The sequence below is a fragment of the Balaenoptera borealis genome, assembly GCF_965194805.1.
Source record: "Balaenoptera borealis genome assembly, chromosome: 11".
NCBI classification, from domain to species: domain Eukaryota; kingdom Metazoa; phylum Chordata; class Mammalia; order Artiodactyla; family Balaenopteridae; genus Balaenoptera; species Balaenoptera borealis.
Window position 1 is genome coordinate 77663608 of NC_138868.1, and position 13554 is coordinate 77677161.

The 13554-nt window shown below is 32.4% G+C and overlaps 1 protein-coding gene across 1 annotated transcript in view; it reads left to right on the forward strand.

The window, feature by feature from the left end:
* Positions 1–13554, forward strand: part of CNTN5 (contactin 5) — a 1371764-nt gene that overhangs the window by 1081224 nt on the left and 276986 nt on the right. Inside the window, exon 13 of the mRNA XM_082339878.1 lies at positions 1196–1346. Coding sequence (XP_082196004.1) covers positions 1196–1346 — 151 coding nt within the window. The remainder of the gene's footprint in view (positions 1–1195; positions 1347–13554) is intronic.

A 13554-nucleotide genomic window follows, 5' to 3' on the forward strand; every position in this document is an offset into this window, starting at 1 on the left:
TGTTTACATTTGAAATTTCTTCACATTATCACAAATCCATCCAAAATAGATATAGGAATCCACGTTTCAATGTCGTACATCCTAACCAATCAAATATTAATGTACTTTCTTGTCAGCTCATACTCCAACATTTCTGAATTAAAAAGCTGATTCAGCTTTCACCTAGTTAATGTTTTACCCAGAAACACTCTCAAATGTGTCCCTTTCTCATTCACTAGACATATTTTCAAAATTATGTTTAATAAGGTATATTCCCAGTAGGCAACCAAAAATATCACCTGTGATCTTCCTATAAATTCCTTAACTTTTCTTTCAGTTTTTTAATCCATGGCAATTGGTACCTTTTGTGTGTGTGTTGCATACATATCTTTTAATGTTGTGTGCCATGCATTATACTGATATGTGATGGACATAAAAAACTTATGAAATATTCATAAAATTGTCATATTGGCATAAATAAATGTCTCAGATACAGTAAACTTGTACGCATATTTCCAGTTTATCTTTTAGATTCAAAGGTGACTTTTTTTTTAATTTGTTTTTGTCTCTCTGTCACGTGTTGTTTTTGTCCAGCATTCTCAACCACAGCTACCTACTGGAATTTCCTGGGAAGTTTAATCAAAACTGTCTTCAAATGATCAGGCCTAGATGAATAATTGCAAACAATGAAATAAAATTTTAATTGAAATTTAAATAATTCAATTTCTTAAAAATATATTTCTTTTAAAACTACATTTAATTTTGTATACTATTAAAATAAAATATGCATTAAAACTCATAGATAGGAAATGGGCTACACAGGATTGCCTTCTATGCAGATAACCTCCATTTTTCCAAAGGAAGCCCAAAATAGACTTCTGTGTCCAGCCCCTTCACCTTTTGTCCAAAGTGCTCATTAGTCTTTCACAATTAAAGTTGATAATCATAATTAAAGCATCTCATTCTTTGAAACAGCCTTTGTCTCTGGGCCCCACAATTGTATGGAACTATCACCTGCTGTTGGAAAGAAAAGCCAATAAGATAGCTACTAATTAATAATAAATTAAATTTCAAGTTAGTGCCTTTTACATGTGTAGATATCCTATGATTTTATTAGAAATGCATTCCAAAGATAAAGTTGCCAAATCTTGGTGAATCATCCATTAGAGGTTATTGTCATTGCTTGTGGTAGAACTAACCTTTTACTTTTTCATAGCTTCAGCTCCCACTTTTACACTGAATCAACTGAAGAAAACAATAATTATTACTAAAGGCCAAGAAGTCATCATAGAGTGCAAACCCCAAGGCTCTCCAAAACCAACCATCACTTGGAAGAAAGGAGACAAAGCAGTTAGAGAGAATAAAAGGTTAGAAGTCTATTTCATAATTCAAACTCTTAATATCAGACTTTTTGAATGCAGATGATACAAAGTATATGTCTTGCCATAATTGTGAGATATATGTCATGAACTGACTGAACTATGGTTTTGTCTACATAGTGATTAAAAAAAATCAAATGATTTATAAAGAAAAAAGTTATACCTCAATATAACCAGACTTCTTTGCTTCAATGGTGTTTCAACACCAGTTGGGAATTTCACCAGGTTATGAAGAAAGCAAACACTTTAATTAAGTTAGTAATTTTTGGTTTTCATTTGGGTCTGCAGATTTGAGGATCCACAAGTTATCTATGATAATCTTTAGAGATCGGGTTCTCATTTCAATGCTAATATTAAAAATAATATAAATATACCCTGGATCTTCTGGATAATCAATTTATGACAGAATATTTCCAAGTGAAATTTGTGCCGAAGTTTGCATTTTTGTTTTCAATCACATTGATGCAAAATACTATAGAATTATTTCAATTGCCACAGGCAAATGAGAAATGTTCAGAGAACTATTTAACGTGTAAAGGTTTGTCTTTGGTATGTAAAGCCAAAGGATACCACAGGAATACAAATGGGGAAAAGTGATGAGAGAATCAAATACTTGCATGACAGTTGATATATGGCAAATTTGAAAGTTCCATGCTTTACCAATCATTATCATGTGGTGTTTTACCTTTGGCAAAATATTATCCTCCATTCTGTTAAAATAATGTTGTATATGTTGTTTTACAGTTTTGTTTTTCATTTGATCTATAAAGATAAGGAGTTTATGTTTTGTTTTATGTTTGGGTCTCTGTAAACATAGAGCTAAAATAATTTAATTCAGCATTAGAGGTCCATTTAAACAATTCTTTAAGTAATTTTGGAATATTTTGAAATACTTGAAAAATTTCTTTAGAATATATATATATTTTTCCCATTCAATTCTGAGAAGCACTGTTTTAAATTGCTTGTCTCTGATGAAATAATTTATGAATGATTGGATTCCATCCAGGCCCAAGGATCTACGCTGCCTGGAAAAGGTGACAACCTAGAATTGACATGGGTCATAATGGACATTTTGTTTTGAAAAAAATTTCTCTTTCTTAGTGGGGGTAGGGCTGGGCAGCAAATCACACACTGAGAGATCAGTGTTGCATTTTGTTGAATTGCATTTGGTTGAATTACATATGGTCGAATTGAAGTTTTTTGGATTATTGCTCAGAAATATGAAAAAAAAAACTGACACAAATCTTTCATTAAAGCAGAAGAAAATTAATTCATTGTATAACAGTAAGAACATATTTACATTGCTTGGTTATCATTTTTTCTGAATGTATTAAATTTTTTCATAATATCATCAAAATATATATGCCATATTAGTACAAGCCATTCCATTTGAAATGCATTACTTTGTGTTTGTGGATGGCATGTGAGCCTTGTCTTATTTATTTCAGTTCACCATAGAATGTTCCTCATCAACTATTCATAGATATCACATTGAGTTTAAAAAAGTGGCATCTCTTTTGTCCAAGCAAAAGTACTGAGAGAGGAACAGGATTATGGGTTTTCTATTACAACAAATATGAGCATAATAAACTTTTTATTTTCCAGAAGAAGTTAAAAAGTATAGTTTGTGAATTTTCCATTTTTCTTGCTCACTTTTCTATTCACTGCTAACCCCTTGGGTTAGTGAGACAAATACAATGGCTTCAAACACAGATCACTCAATTTTTCCAGATCTAAATACTTCTGGTCAAAGTGCTATTTAGGAAAAAGGCTGAAAGGTGTTTTTATTTAAGTAAAAGCAAGATTTGGGCACAATTACTTAGCATTGTGTTACCCTGAATGATATGTTTATATCATAACAGGTCTGTAAACTGGTTGAATTTAATAACAAAGACCAAAGATCATAGTGCATTTTTATTTTTTTTGCCGCATCTGCACAACATGCAAGATCTTAGTTCCCTGACCAAGGATTCAACCCGTGCCCCCTGTGGTGAAAGCACAGAGTCTTAAACACTGGGCCACCAGGGAAGTCCCAAAAGGGCATTTTTATTCTTAAAAATTGACAGGACCACTTGCAAAATATAACTTTTAGTTGTATGCAATTTACTACCACACTGAGATTTCAGGTTTCACAAAGAATACAATCTAGTTGGGTATAAAAAATTATAAATATTCAAATATTAAAATAAGAGGCTAAGATTTAATTCACAATAGAAAGATTTCCACAAAGTAGTATGAGAAGACACACATAGATATTTGGACAACTGTACATTCTAAAAATATGAATGGAAACTTGAAACTTAAAATTTTAATGATATGTATTATACATTCTTTAAAATAGCATGTCAGTTACACATGACAACTTATTTTCTTACGTATATTTTAGATCATTTGTCTCTGTTACAAAGCACCTCAACCATTTGTAAGAATTGTAAATATAAGCGTAAGTGGAAAGGGAGATGTTAGAAAACTGTTAAGGCTTTGAAAAGTTTGGGTCATATGTATTTCACATGGGGCTACAGATTCAAATCATGGTTTATTTTGTTGTAATATAAGTATATTCACCATTCATGTGATCTTCATCAAGTATGTCCCCCACTCATGCAACCTACAACTGGAAAAAAAATGTTAAACGAATAGCCTTGCCCTTCATTCATAATCTTCACAGTTATTTGGGGTCTTTCCAAATTAAAGATTGAAACAGCAAAAGGCAGTTTCCTACATGGTCAAATAAAGACTAGTATTACATTGGGGAAAAGGTTTTAAAGTAATAATATATCATAAGAGGAACATTTAAGTGTGAGAAACATATCACAAAGCATAAAATTGTGTCCAGAGCAATAGCATAAAAATGTAATAAAAGATTTTAATTGCAGAAAAAAATGTCACCTAATCATCTGAGAACATCTCAGAAAGGTGAATTTGAATCTAGCATTAATTTCAATTTAACTGTAAACTGTAAATGCAATGTTATAACAACTGGAGGTTAATAGTCATTTGTTTTATCAATAGAGTGTCAAACAATTTATTAGCTTACCTTTTCTGCCACATTTTCATGGAATGTTCCCAAATTCAGTTTCGTTTTGTTTGTTTTGGGAGGGATACTTCAAAACACAGACTTTTTTGAATTTATCTGTTTCACTAAAGAAATACATAAACCATTATTCTAAAGTTTAAAATTTAGTAAGGAATAACTAGAACACAACATGAATTTTAGAAGAAATATGATTAACAAATAAGTTGTCTGATTATATATTACAAAATATTTCATTCATTTGACCCTAAATGATACATCTAAAGTATGTAAAAAAATGGATATTAGAGTTTGTGAGTTGCTTGTAGTCATTTGTTGTTTATATTACAGAATGAGTTGTTTAAATCAGAAAATGATCAGTATGAACTGCTGTTCAAACATTAAATCATATTATTACTAATAATGATGATGATTACTCATAAGTCTGTAGCATTTATAATTTACAGAGCATTTTAACATTGTGAGTAACAGAACCCAGTGAATAAAACAGGAAGACTATGAGTTTTCAACAAGTTACTTGATTTTCTTACTTATAAAATTGGATTCTAAAAGAGTAACCTTGTTGGGTTCTGAAAAATAAATGAAATTTTGTGTGTAAAATACACTGGCTGGTGTACGGCATTCAGTAAGTGCTCAATGAATGTTACCATGGTGATGAAGTTGTTGCTGCTGAACTTGGCAGTGGTGGTGTCGGTGATGATGATGGTATCATTTGAAACTTTGAATCTTTGCATACTGGCCTCAATTTTTGTTATCAATAGTTCTGAAAAACTTTAACACTTTCCTATCCTTTCTCTACCAATTAAGGGAAAGATACCTGAACTAAGTTATTATCTGGCATTAAAGGAGTCTTTTGGGCCTTCCATGTGACAAATTTGTTAATCTGTGTCCCTAAATTGAATTCTTTGTCCCTCACACCCAAAACCTCCACTTCTTGGCATTTATTCCTGGTGTGGCCATTCTCACCAATCTTACCTACTCCTAGTTCAGTATCATTGAGATAATTTCTGAACTAGCAGGTTGAATAGTTGCTTGTTCCATGATCAGTATTTTAGGCCATGTGAATATACATATAGATAAATATACATGGGGAGTTAATGGAAATAGAGAAGAAGATTTTAAAACTATATTTATTTTTTTCTTTTAAGGAATCTCTTGGTTTTGCCCCATTGCTTTTAAAGATCACCAGCACATATCCACTTAAGTTCCTTTATCAATCATGTCCATTTTCATACTAAAACGAATTTGCTCCAGGAGTACTAAGACATGAAACAGTCCTTGGGGATTTTCTCCTCTAGTATACTTTCATTCAGAATGTTCTGCTCATCAAACTCATACTAGATTTTCACTTCAGCTCATTATTTCCATTACTTGGCCATTATCTTTTGTTAAAATATAATCACCCAGAGGCACTCCAGCAGTGCACAAATATTAAGCTTGTATTATTCCTTGTTCATTTCCTGTACTTTTTGTGGACAAAGACAATTTTGGCTGAAATGAAGAATACATAGTTTTTGATAAAGGCACAATTTGCTTTGTTTCCTTTCCATCTGCACATATATAAACTGTTATTGCAATGCATAGAATATGCCATACATGTTTTAAAAATTATTCACAATTATTGGAATAAGTACCAATTTTCATTTCTAGATGGGGGCGGGTGGGTACCAGTTACAGAGATAATAGACTATAATTCAGATGGGTGCTAAAGAAACCCTGCATCCCAAAATATAAAAAGTATCCTATGGAGGGGCAGTATTATAACGTAATTTTTCTTTTATGGGCCTATAATCTAAGGAAAGACTTGTAATAATCCTTTCCTCACCAAAGGAGCTTCAGAACGGCGAAGTTTCCAACTTACTCATTTAACACGCACAGAAAATCTCACTTGAAATGCCCATTAGTTGACTTCTAGTGGGAATTCATGTTGTGTTTATTAGGCAACAATGATCAGGCTCACATACTGACTCACAGACATATGGAAAAATATATTCTTAGCACAAGCCCTGAAGGACACTATTACTGAGGGGAAAACAGGGTCTTCTTTCATTTTCTAAGGAAAAAGAGGAATTCATGGGTATAATTAAGGTCTTGTTTCCGTCCCTTTGTTTCTATCTACATGCTGTGTCTGCTAATGAACAAGCTGTTTCATTGTTTCCTCTGCGACAATGTATTTTACATATTAAGAACATAAAACAATATAGACCCTAGGTATCTTGCTTTTTTCAGGGTCTAAGAAATTGTACAATGAGGGAAAATGAGCATTCATATATCAAGAATATGTCAGTTGACTTCCTTTATTAATTAAAATCTATGCTTTCAAAGGAAATAAAATAAAATAACATTATTTATCTAAGGGAAGAGAAAGTTGATAGCTGACTTCATAAGTTTTAATATGTGTGAACTGCTTGCAATCTACAATGTTTTATCTGCAATGTTTATCAGAGACTGTGACTTGCTGTTCCAGAAGCCCACCAAGCTTAAGGGGATGAGGAGGAAATGGCCTTACATATGTTATGGTGGGGTTAGGATGCTGACTTCCTGGTTTCAAAAGCTAACTGCAGAAGGTCCTGCCTAATTAACCTTCTCTTTAAAATGCTAGCAAAACACTAAAGAGGAAAAAATGCAAAGCCATAGGAGCACTGGAAATTAACCAATGTAGATGAACAAATTTTTGGCCTCTAGGAGGAATCACTCCTTCAAGTAAAAATGGGCTCAATTAAGAAATGCTCAAGGGCTATTAAAACCTAGGTCCCTGAAACTACAACTAAATCAATATAAGAAACTAACAGGGAGTCTTCCACTAACTGCCCTCCACCCTCCAAAGTATTTTATCTTTAATTACACTGGACTCTCATAATTCCCCAAAGCACGTTCTTCATCTTCTCACCTTGTAAACTTTACACAAACTTTTCCCTTCTCTCTCCTCCCCTTCCTTGTAGCATGCTGGTCAACCACAACAACACTTGAAATCCTAACTCAAAAGACAGAACTCTCTTCTTATGCTTTCTCACCATTGGAAATGCTCAAGCAGATACAATTATCAAGAAGCTGTAGTTAGTAGGAAGTTAGATAAATGATGTAACTCAACTTCTAACTTTTAATTTAGTTCCCAATATGTGCCAATTCACGACCCTCTGATTTAGATATTGTCATCTCTAATATACCAATTTTGAAACTTAAAGAGATTAAGTGATGTGTTCAAGGTCATCCATCATAAAGCTGAGCTTTAAAAATCAGTCTGATGCTAGTCAATGATTCTCTGATAATCTTTAATAGTCAGATTGTCTAGCAGTGATATTGCATTTCAATCTACATGGAGAATAGTGATTGAATTCCTTCTTAGTGTCCCTGATGTTTTTCTGATTCACCTTCCCTGTCTATATTCAAAAGCTGCATGACCAACTTCATAGGCAGTTTTCACACACACACACACACACACACACACACACACACACACTCACAAATATTCAGAAAATCCTCCAAATAAAGAGCTAAATTTGAATCTAATTTTCCTTCCAACAAAAGCCATGGAGCCAAACTAAAAACCAAGAGACACAGTGGTCAAAATTTCACCTTGCTTTTATTTTTTTCTTTCTCCATCTTACCTTATGTTAAACTGGACCACAAAGGTATTGATTGACAGTCCAGTTATAAGAAATATTATTTGTTCTTTAGTTTCAGTGGCACATTGATCAATTGATCAAGTGGTATAGAAAAAATAATTCTAAAGATGCCATTATTGTGATGCTTCTGGGCTGTGCTCGCATATTTTTCCCATTGTAGATCTCCCTTATTTTGAGGGATACCCAATGTTTCTAAACTTGGTCTTCCTCAGACAATGAATCACCCCAAATTATTCAAATTTATTGAGTAACAACGTGCTCACACTACGACAAATAGTTGAATGGGAATGGAAGATCAAAAGAATTCTCACATTTTCAGATGATTCCATTTTCAAAAGTATGTTTAGATAATATAACAATGATCATGAATATTCAAATTAATGACATTCATTTAAAGACAAAATATGCATGTAAGAAAGCTTCAAATTATTTGTTCCTAACATTTCCCAAGTTTAAGGTCACGGAAAATCTAACTGTTTCACTTCAAAGGTCTTCACACTTTTTTTCATGATCTCACCATCAGTTTGTTTCATTTCCACTTTTTAAAAAATTGTTGAATATAACAAAACATGCCTCAGTTCCCAAGGGGAGGTAACACTGAGGAAGTCAGTTAATTTAAGCTGCAAATGACAACAAAATAATTCTGGCTCTGTTGTGCTATGAACACCACCAGTTTGTGGCTTTACATCTCTAGCTAATTAGTAGTTTAGCAAATAGTTCATAAATTCTACTTCTAATTATGGTTCATTTACCCCAGTTACTATAAATTGCTGCACAAGTTGCTTAGTTATGCCCTCCGCATAGGCACAACTTGAACAAATCATTAATTGCTTAAAGGCTTTTGTTTTCCAAAAGCCCCCCAGACTACAACGTTCAGCTCAATTTGTCCTTAATACAAAAAACAACTAAAATACTTGGGAATTCAAGCATCTAAGTACATACTACTGACTGATCCTACTATCTCACCAAGTGACTCTTCAGTGAATATAAAATAGTGAAGAGAGACGATTCCGGGGATGTTTAGAAAAAAGTATTTTATGATGGACATTTTTAGCTTCCTCTGAGAGTAGCAGAGTCACTTCTGTTCAGTTTTTGCATAAATCAGGATCTAATTTAACTATGGTTGACTCATAATGGGAATTAGTGGACTGGTTACAAACTAGGGCATAGACACAATAACCTTGACAACAATGAAAAACAACCTGCAGATCATTTCTGTAAAAGATAACATACACACATTTAATCATTAGCATGTTTGCTTCTCTTTGCTCAAATAACAGAGTTATTTATCAGATAAGGTTAGATAGGTAGATGGATAGATTGATAGATAGATAAATAGATGATAGATAGAAAAATATAAGATGACCACTATGTTCTTAGTTGTATCTAGAGGTTTCAGGGTACCAATTTATTTTTGTTTTTCTCTCTTTTCAGTTGTAAATAGGAGCTCCACTTCTTTCCCTAATGCCAAATTGCTGAGACACTGTTCTGTTTAATTCAATTTATTTCAGTGGAAACAAAACTTTATTCAACATATACTGAATGTAAGACACTATGCAGGTTCATACCAAAACAAGTAAGACAGAATCTCAACCCTCAAGGTGGCACCTGTTTAAAGGGCAATAAAACTAACTCATAGATAATTACAAAACAGGATATTTAAGGTAATAATAACATAGGATTATTAACACAGGATCCTTAATAGATACTATTTAGGTAATATTAACAGGATAATTAAGACAACAATACAAATAAATACCTTTTATTGAGAATTGGTTCTTTTATCTAGGCAGTACTTAGTATCAATCCTCAAAGCAAGGTACCATTGTAAGGGACATATAATCAACCTCATTTTAAATAGGGTAATTGAGTCACAGAGAGATCGCCTAAGGCCACACACATAGCAAGTTACAGAGTCAGAAAGAAAGTCCAATTCTCATTGAATCCAAACCACTTCTTGGTGTATTCCATTCTGTAAAAAAAACTTTTGCGATTTAAGAAAAGGAGAAAATTAAATCTGTATGGAAGATGAGGGAAAACTTGGATGAACCGCCATTTGAAATAGTCCTTAAATAGGATTTGACACATAGAGGTAGAATGTATTTTAGAAATAGTTTAGAATTTGGAAAAACATAGTCATAAATCCAGCACACTTTTGTGAAAAGTAAATACTATTATTTGGCCAAGGAATAGATTATGTGTAAAAATGTAAATAAGCAGGAAAGATTGAATAGCTAAGGACAAATTGAGGAGAACTTGGAAAGACAAATTGAGTCTATGCTTAATTTAGTAGCCAAAGGGTAGTTTTTAAAAGACTAAGCTCACGTCTATTTTGGAATATTTACTTTTATTATACAGTTTTTTAAACTAAATTTAAATTTTCTGTAACAAAAAATATGCCCTAAATATTACACTAATCTTCCCAAAAGAAAAAAGATAAAACAATGACAAATATAAAATATGTAAATAAATATTATTTAAATATTCTGATTTTATCACTGAGCTGACAAGAAAGTCAGGAGGAAATGCTAAGGCCAGGATCTGAGCTTACCCTGGAGTCATGTGCCAAAACTGGCTTTTACCTCAAGGGTATTTACTGGCCTTAGTTTTTATGTGTTGCTGGGCCAAGAGGGAAGACAAAGCCCAGAGCATGCCCCCCTATAAGACTGGCTCACAAGTGGCTACCCATGCAGCATAAAAGTGACTTTTATATAAATCAACCTCCTCGGAAAAATCACAAGGAAAATCATGTCTTGTGTCTGAGTTCTGAATGGAGGGAGGAAGTCTTTCACTGAGATTTTGTAATTACCAGTCAGAAACCCTAAGGTATAGTACCTGGGCAGCCTGAAGAATTCAGTGTAAGAATGTAGTTAAGGTCGACGCCAACATGACTTGAACCCAGACACTTAAGGTACAACAAAGAATTAAAGGTAATGAAAGTAGCCATATGTAGGCAATTTTTGTTTTATATTGCCATAAAAAACAATAATATTTTTTAATGTTACAAAATAAGAAAAAAAATCAAAAACTCAAAAACCATAACATGAGAGGGTATTTGGAGTTAAAGTGTTCCAAGATGCTTGAATTATTTGGAAACAGGTAAATATATTTATTCATTTTAGAATTTGCTAAGTTTAAGCATGTCCAAATTTCTAGTACAATGAATAAGAGGATTGAAATTAAGTGTGCTGTTTCCAAACTAGTTGAGGAAATAAATATAATGAAAAAAATTAACTAATCGATGAACAGAGGAGAATGAATATATATATATATATATATATATATACACACACATATGGCAAATGAGGGACAAATAGGAAGTATGAAATAAATTAGTAAAATAAACACAAACATCAGGAATGACTAGAAATATTGAACTAAAATAAAAATCTGATAATCATATGTTTACAAGAGATATGCTTAAAGCATAAGGAAATAGGAAAGCTGGAAGTTAAAGAGTAGGAAAAGATTTATCAGTTAAATACTAACCCCTCCAAAAACTTAACTCCATCCATATCATAAAAATAGACTATAAAAGAAGAAATATAAAGATGGTCATTATATTAAAAAAGCTTAAATTGATCAAGCAAACAATTTAAAACCTTTACATCTCTTATAACTGCTTCAAAATATGCAAAATAAAAATGAACCATTTTATAAGAAAAAATAGGTGAATCGTAGTAGGTGAATTTAACATATATTCCTTGTATTTCAGAACTTAGAGGAAAATTTATATCTTAAAGGCTTATATTAGAAAAGGAGAAAGCTGAAAATGAAAGAGTTAAGCGTCTATCTTAAGAATTTAGGAAAAGAACATGAAACTAAACTTACAGAAAGTAACAAGAAATTTATAAAAGCAAAAATTAATTAAACTGCAAACAAATATCAAACATAATTGAAGGGTTGACCAAATATTGGTCCTTTCAACAGGCTAAGAAAATTGGCATACCCCTAGTGATCAAGAACATGAGAGAAGACATAAAAAAATTTAAGAGAAAAAATGGAAACATAAGCACAAATTTTGCAGACAAATTGAAAATATAGTAAGAATATGAGGAATAACTGAATGTCAACAAAGTTGTACGCTTAAATGAAAGGGAGAAATAAAACATAATTTCCCAAACTGACTCAAGAAAAATTGGAAAATCCAAATAGTCAACTAATTATTATATTAATCTTTAAAAGCCTTCACCCCTCCCACCACACGCAAATTCCAGCCCCAGATACTTTTACTTAAAAGTTCTACCAAACAAAGGATAAATGATTCCAATCTTACACAGCTGTTTTATAGTATAGAAAAGAAGGAAAACAACCTAACTGAAGCTGACAAAGAGAGTATGAGAAGTAAAAATACAAACCAAGTCCTCTCATGAGCATAGATGTAAAAATTCTAAACAAAATATTTGCAAATATAAAACAATAGAATCTAAAAAAGATACTACATGACCAAATTGGGTTTCACATAGGAAACCAAGTTGATTTAGCATGAGAAAATCAATTTATACAATTTACCACATTAAGGATTAAACAAGAAAAATCTTAATGTCATCTCAATAGAGCAGAGAAAGCATTTGATGAAATATACCTGTTTATGATTTTAAAAAGTCTCTAGCACCTGGGGGGAGGTGTGGGGACATTCTAAACCTCTGATGGTATCAATCATTCAATCAATAAACTAAGAATAGCAAAATATTAGAAGCATCCCCTTTGAGACTGGGAAATAGACAAGAGTTTCTGCTATAGCCAAATTCAGCATTTTATTAGAGGTCCCAGCCAGCAAGGGAAGAGAAGAAAAAGTATGAGAAATGGAAAGTAAAAAAGAAATGGAAAGTAATGAAAGTAAAGCTTTCATTATTGGCACAATACTTAATTGTACACATAGAAAGTTCAAAATAATATATAGAAAAATTATTTTAATCACTTAGAGAGTTAACTAGGTTTCTCAATACAAAACATAAATAAACTTGCATTTCTATACACCAAAACAAAAAGAGTGAGAAATTTACAATGGCATCAAAGAAGTTACTTTTGAATGGGAGGCCTTGGAATTGTTCAGGGAGGGACAAACAGCATGCTTCTGGGATTAGTAATGTTCTAATTTTAAAATTTATATTTAGTTAAAATATATAATTTCATTTATCTATGGGTGATAACTTTTCCAAAAATATAGTACACCCAGGACCCAGTATTCTAGAAGCTTCTTGCTTATTCCCTCTTTTCTGATGCCAGAGGAACATTTTAAGTGTCATATTCTCAAAGGCTTTTTTGAAAGAAACTCCTTTTTAAGATTCTATGCAAAGCAGTTACAGAGACAAGTGGCTTGAGTTTGGGATTTTCCCATAGCAATTTAGAAATTTTTGTACTCTTCATCACTGTGTGCACCAGCAGTGTCATTGGACTGAAATTACTAATAACAGTGATTTACCAGACACCCATTGTGTACCAAGCTATGTTGCTTAATACTTTATAGATGCTGTTTCTTTCAAAGATGTTTTCTATGTGTTGTGGGATGTGTGTATGAACAAGTAAGTAGAAA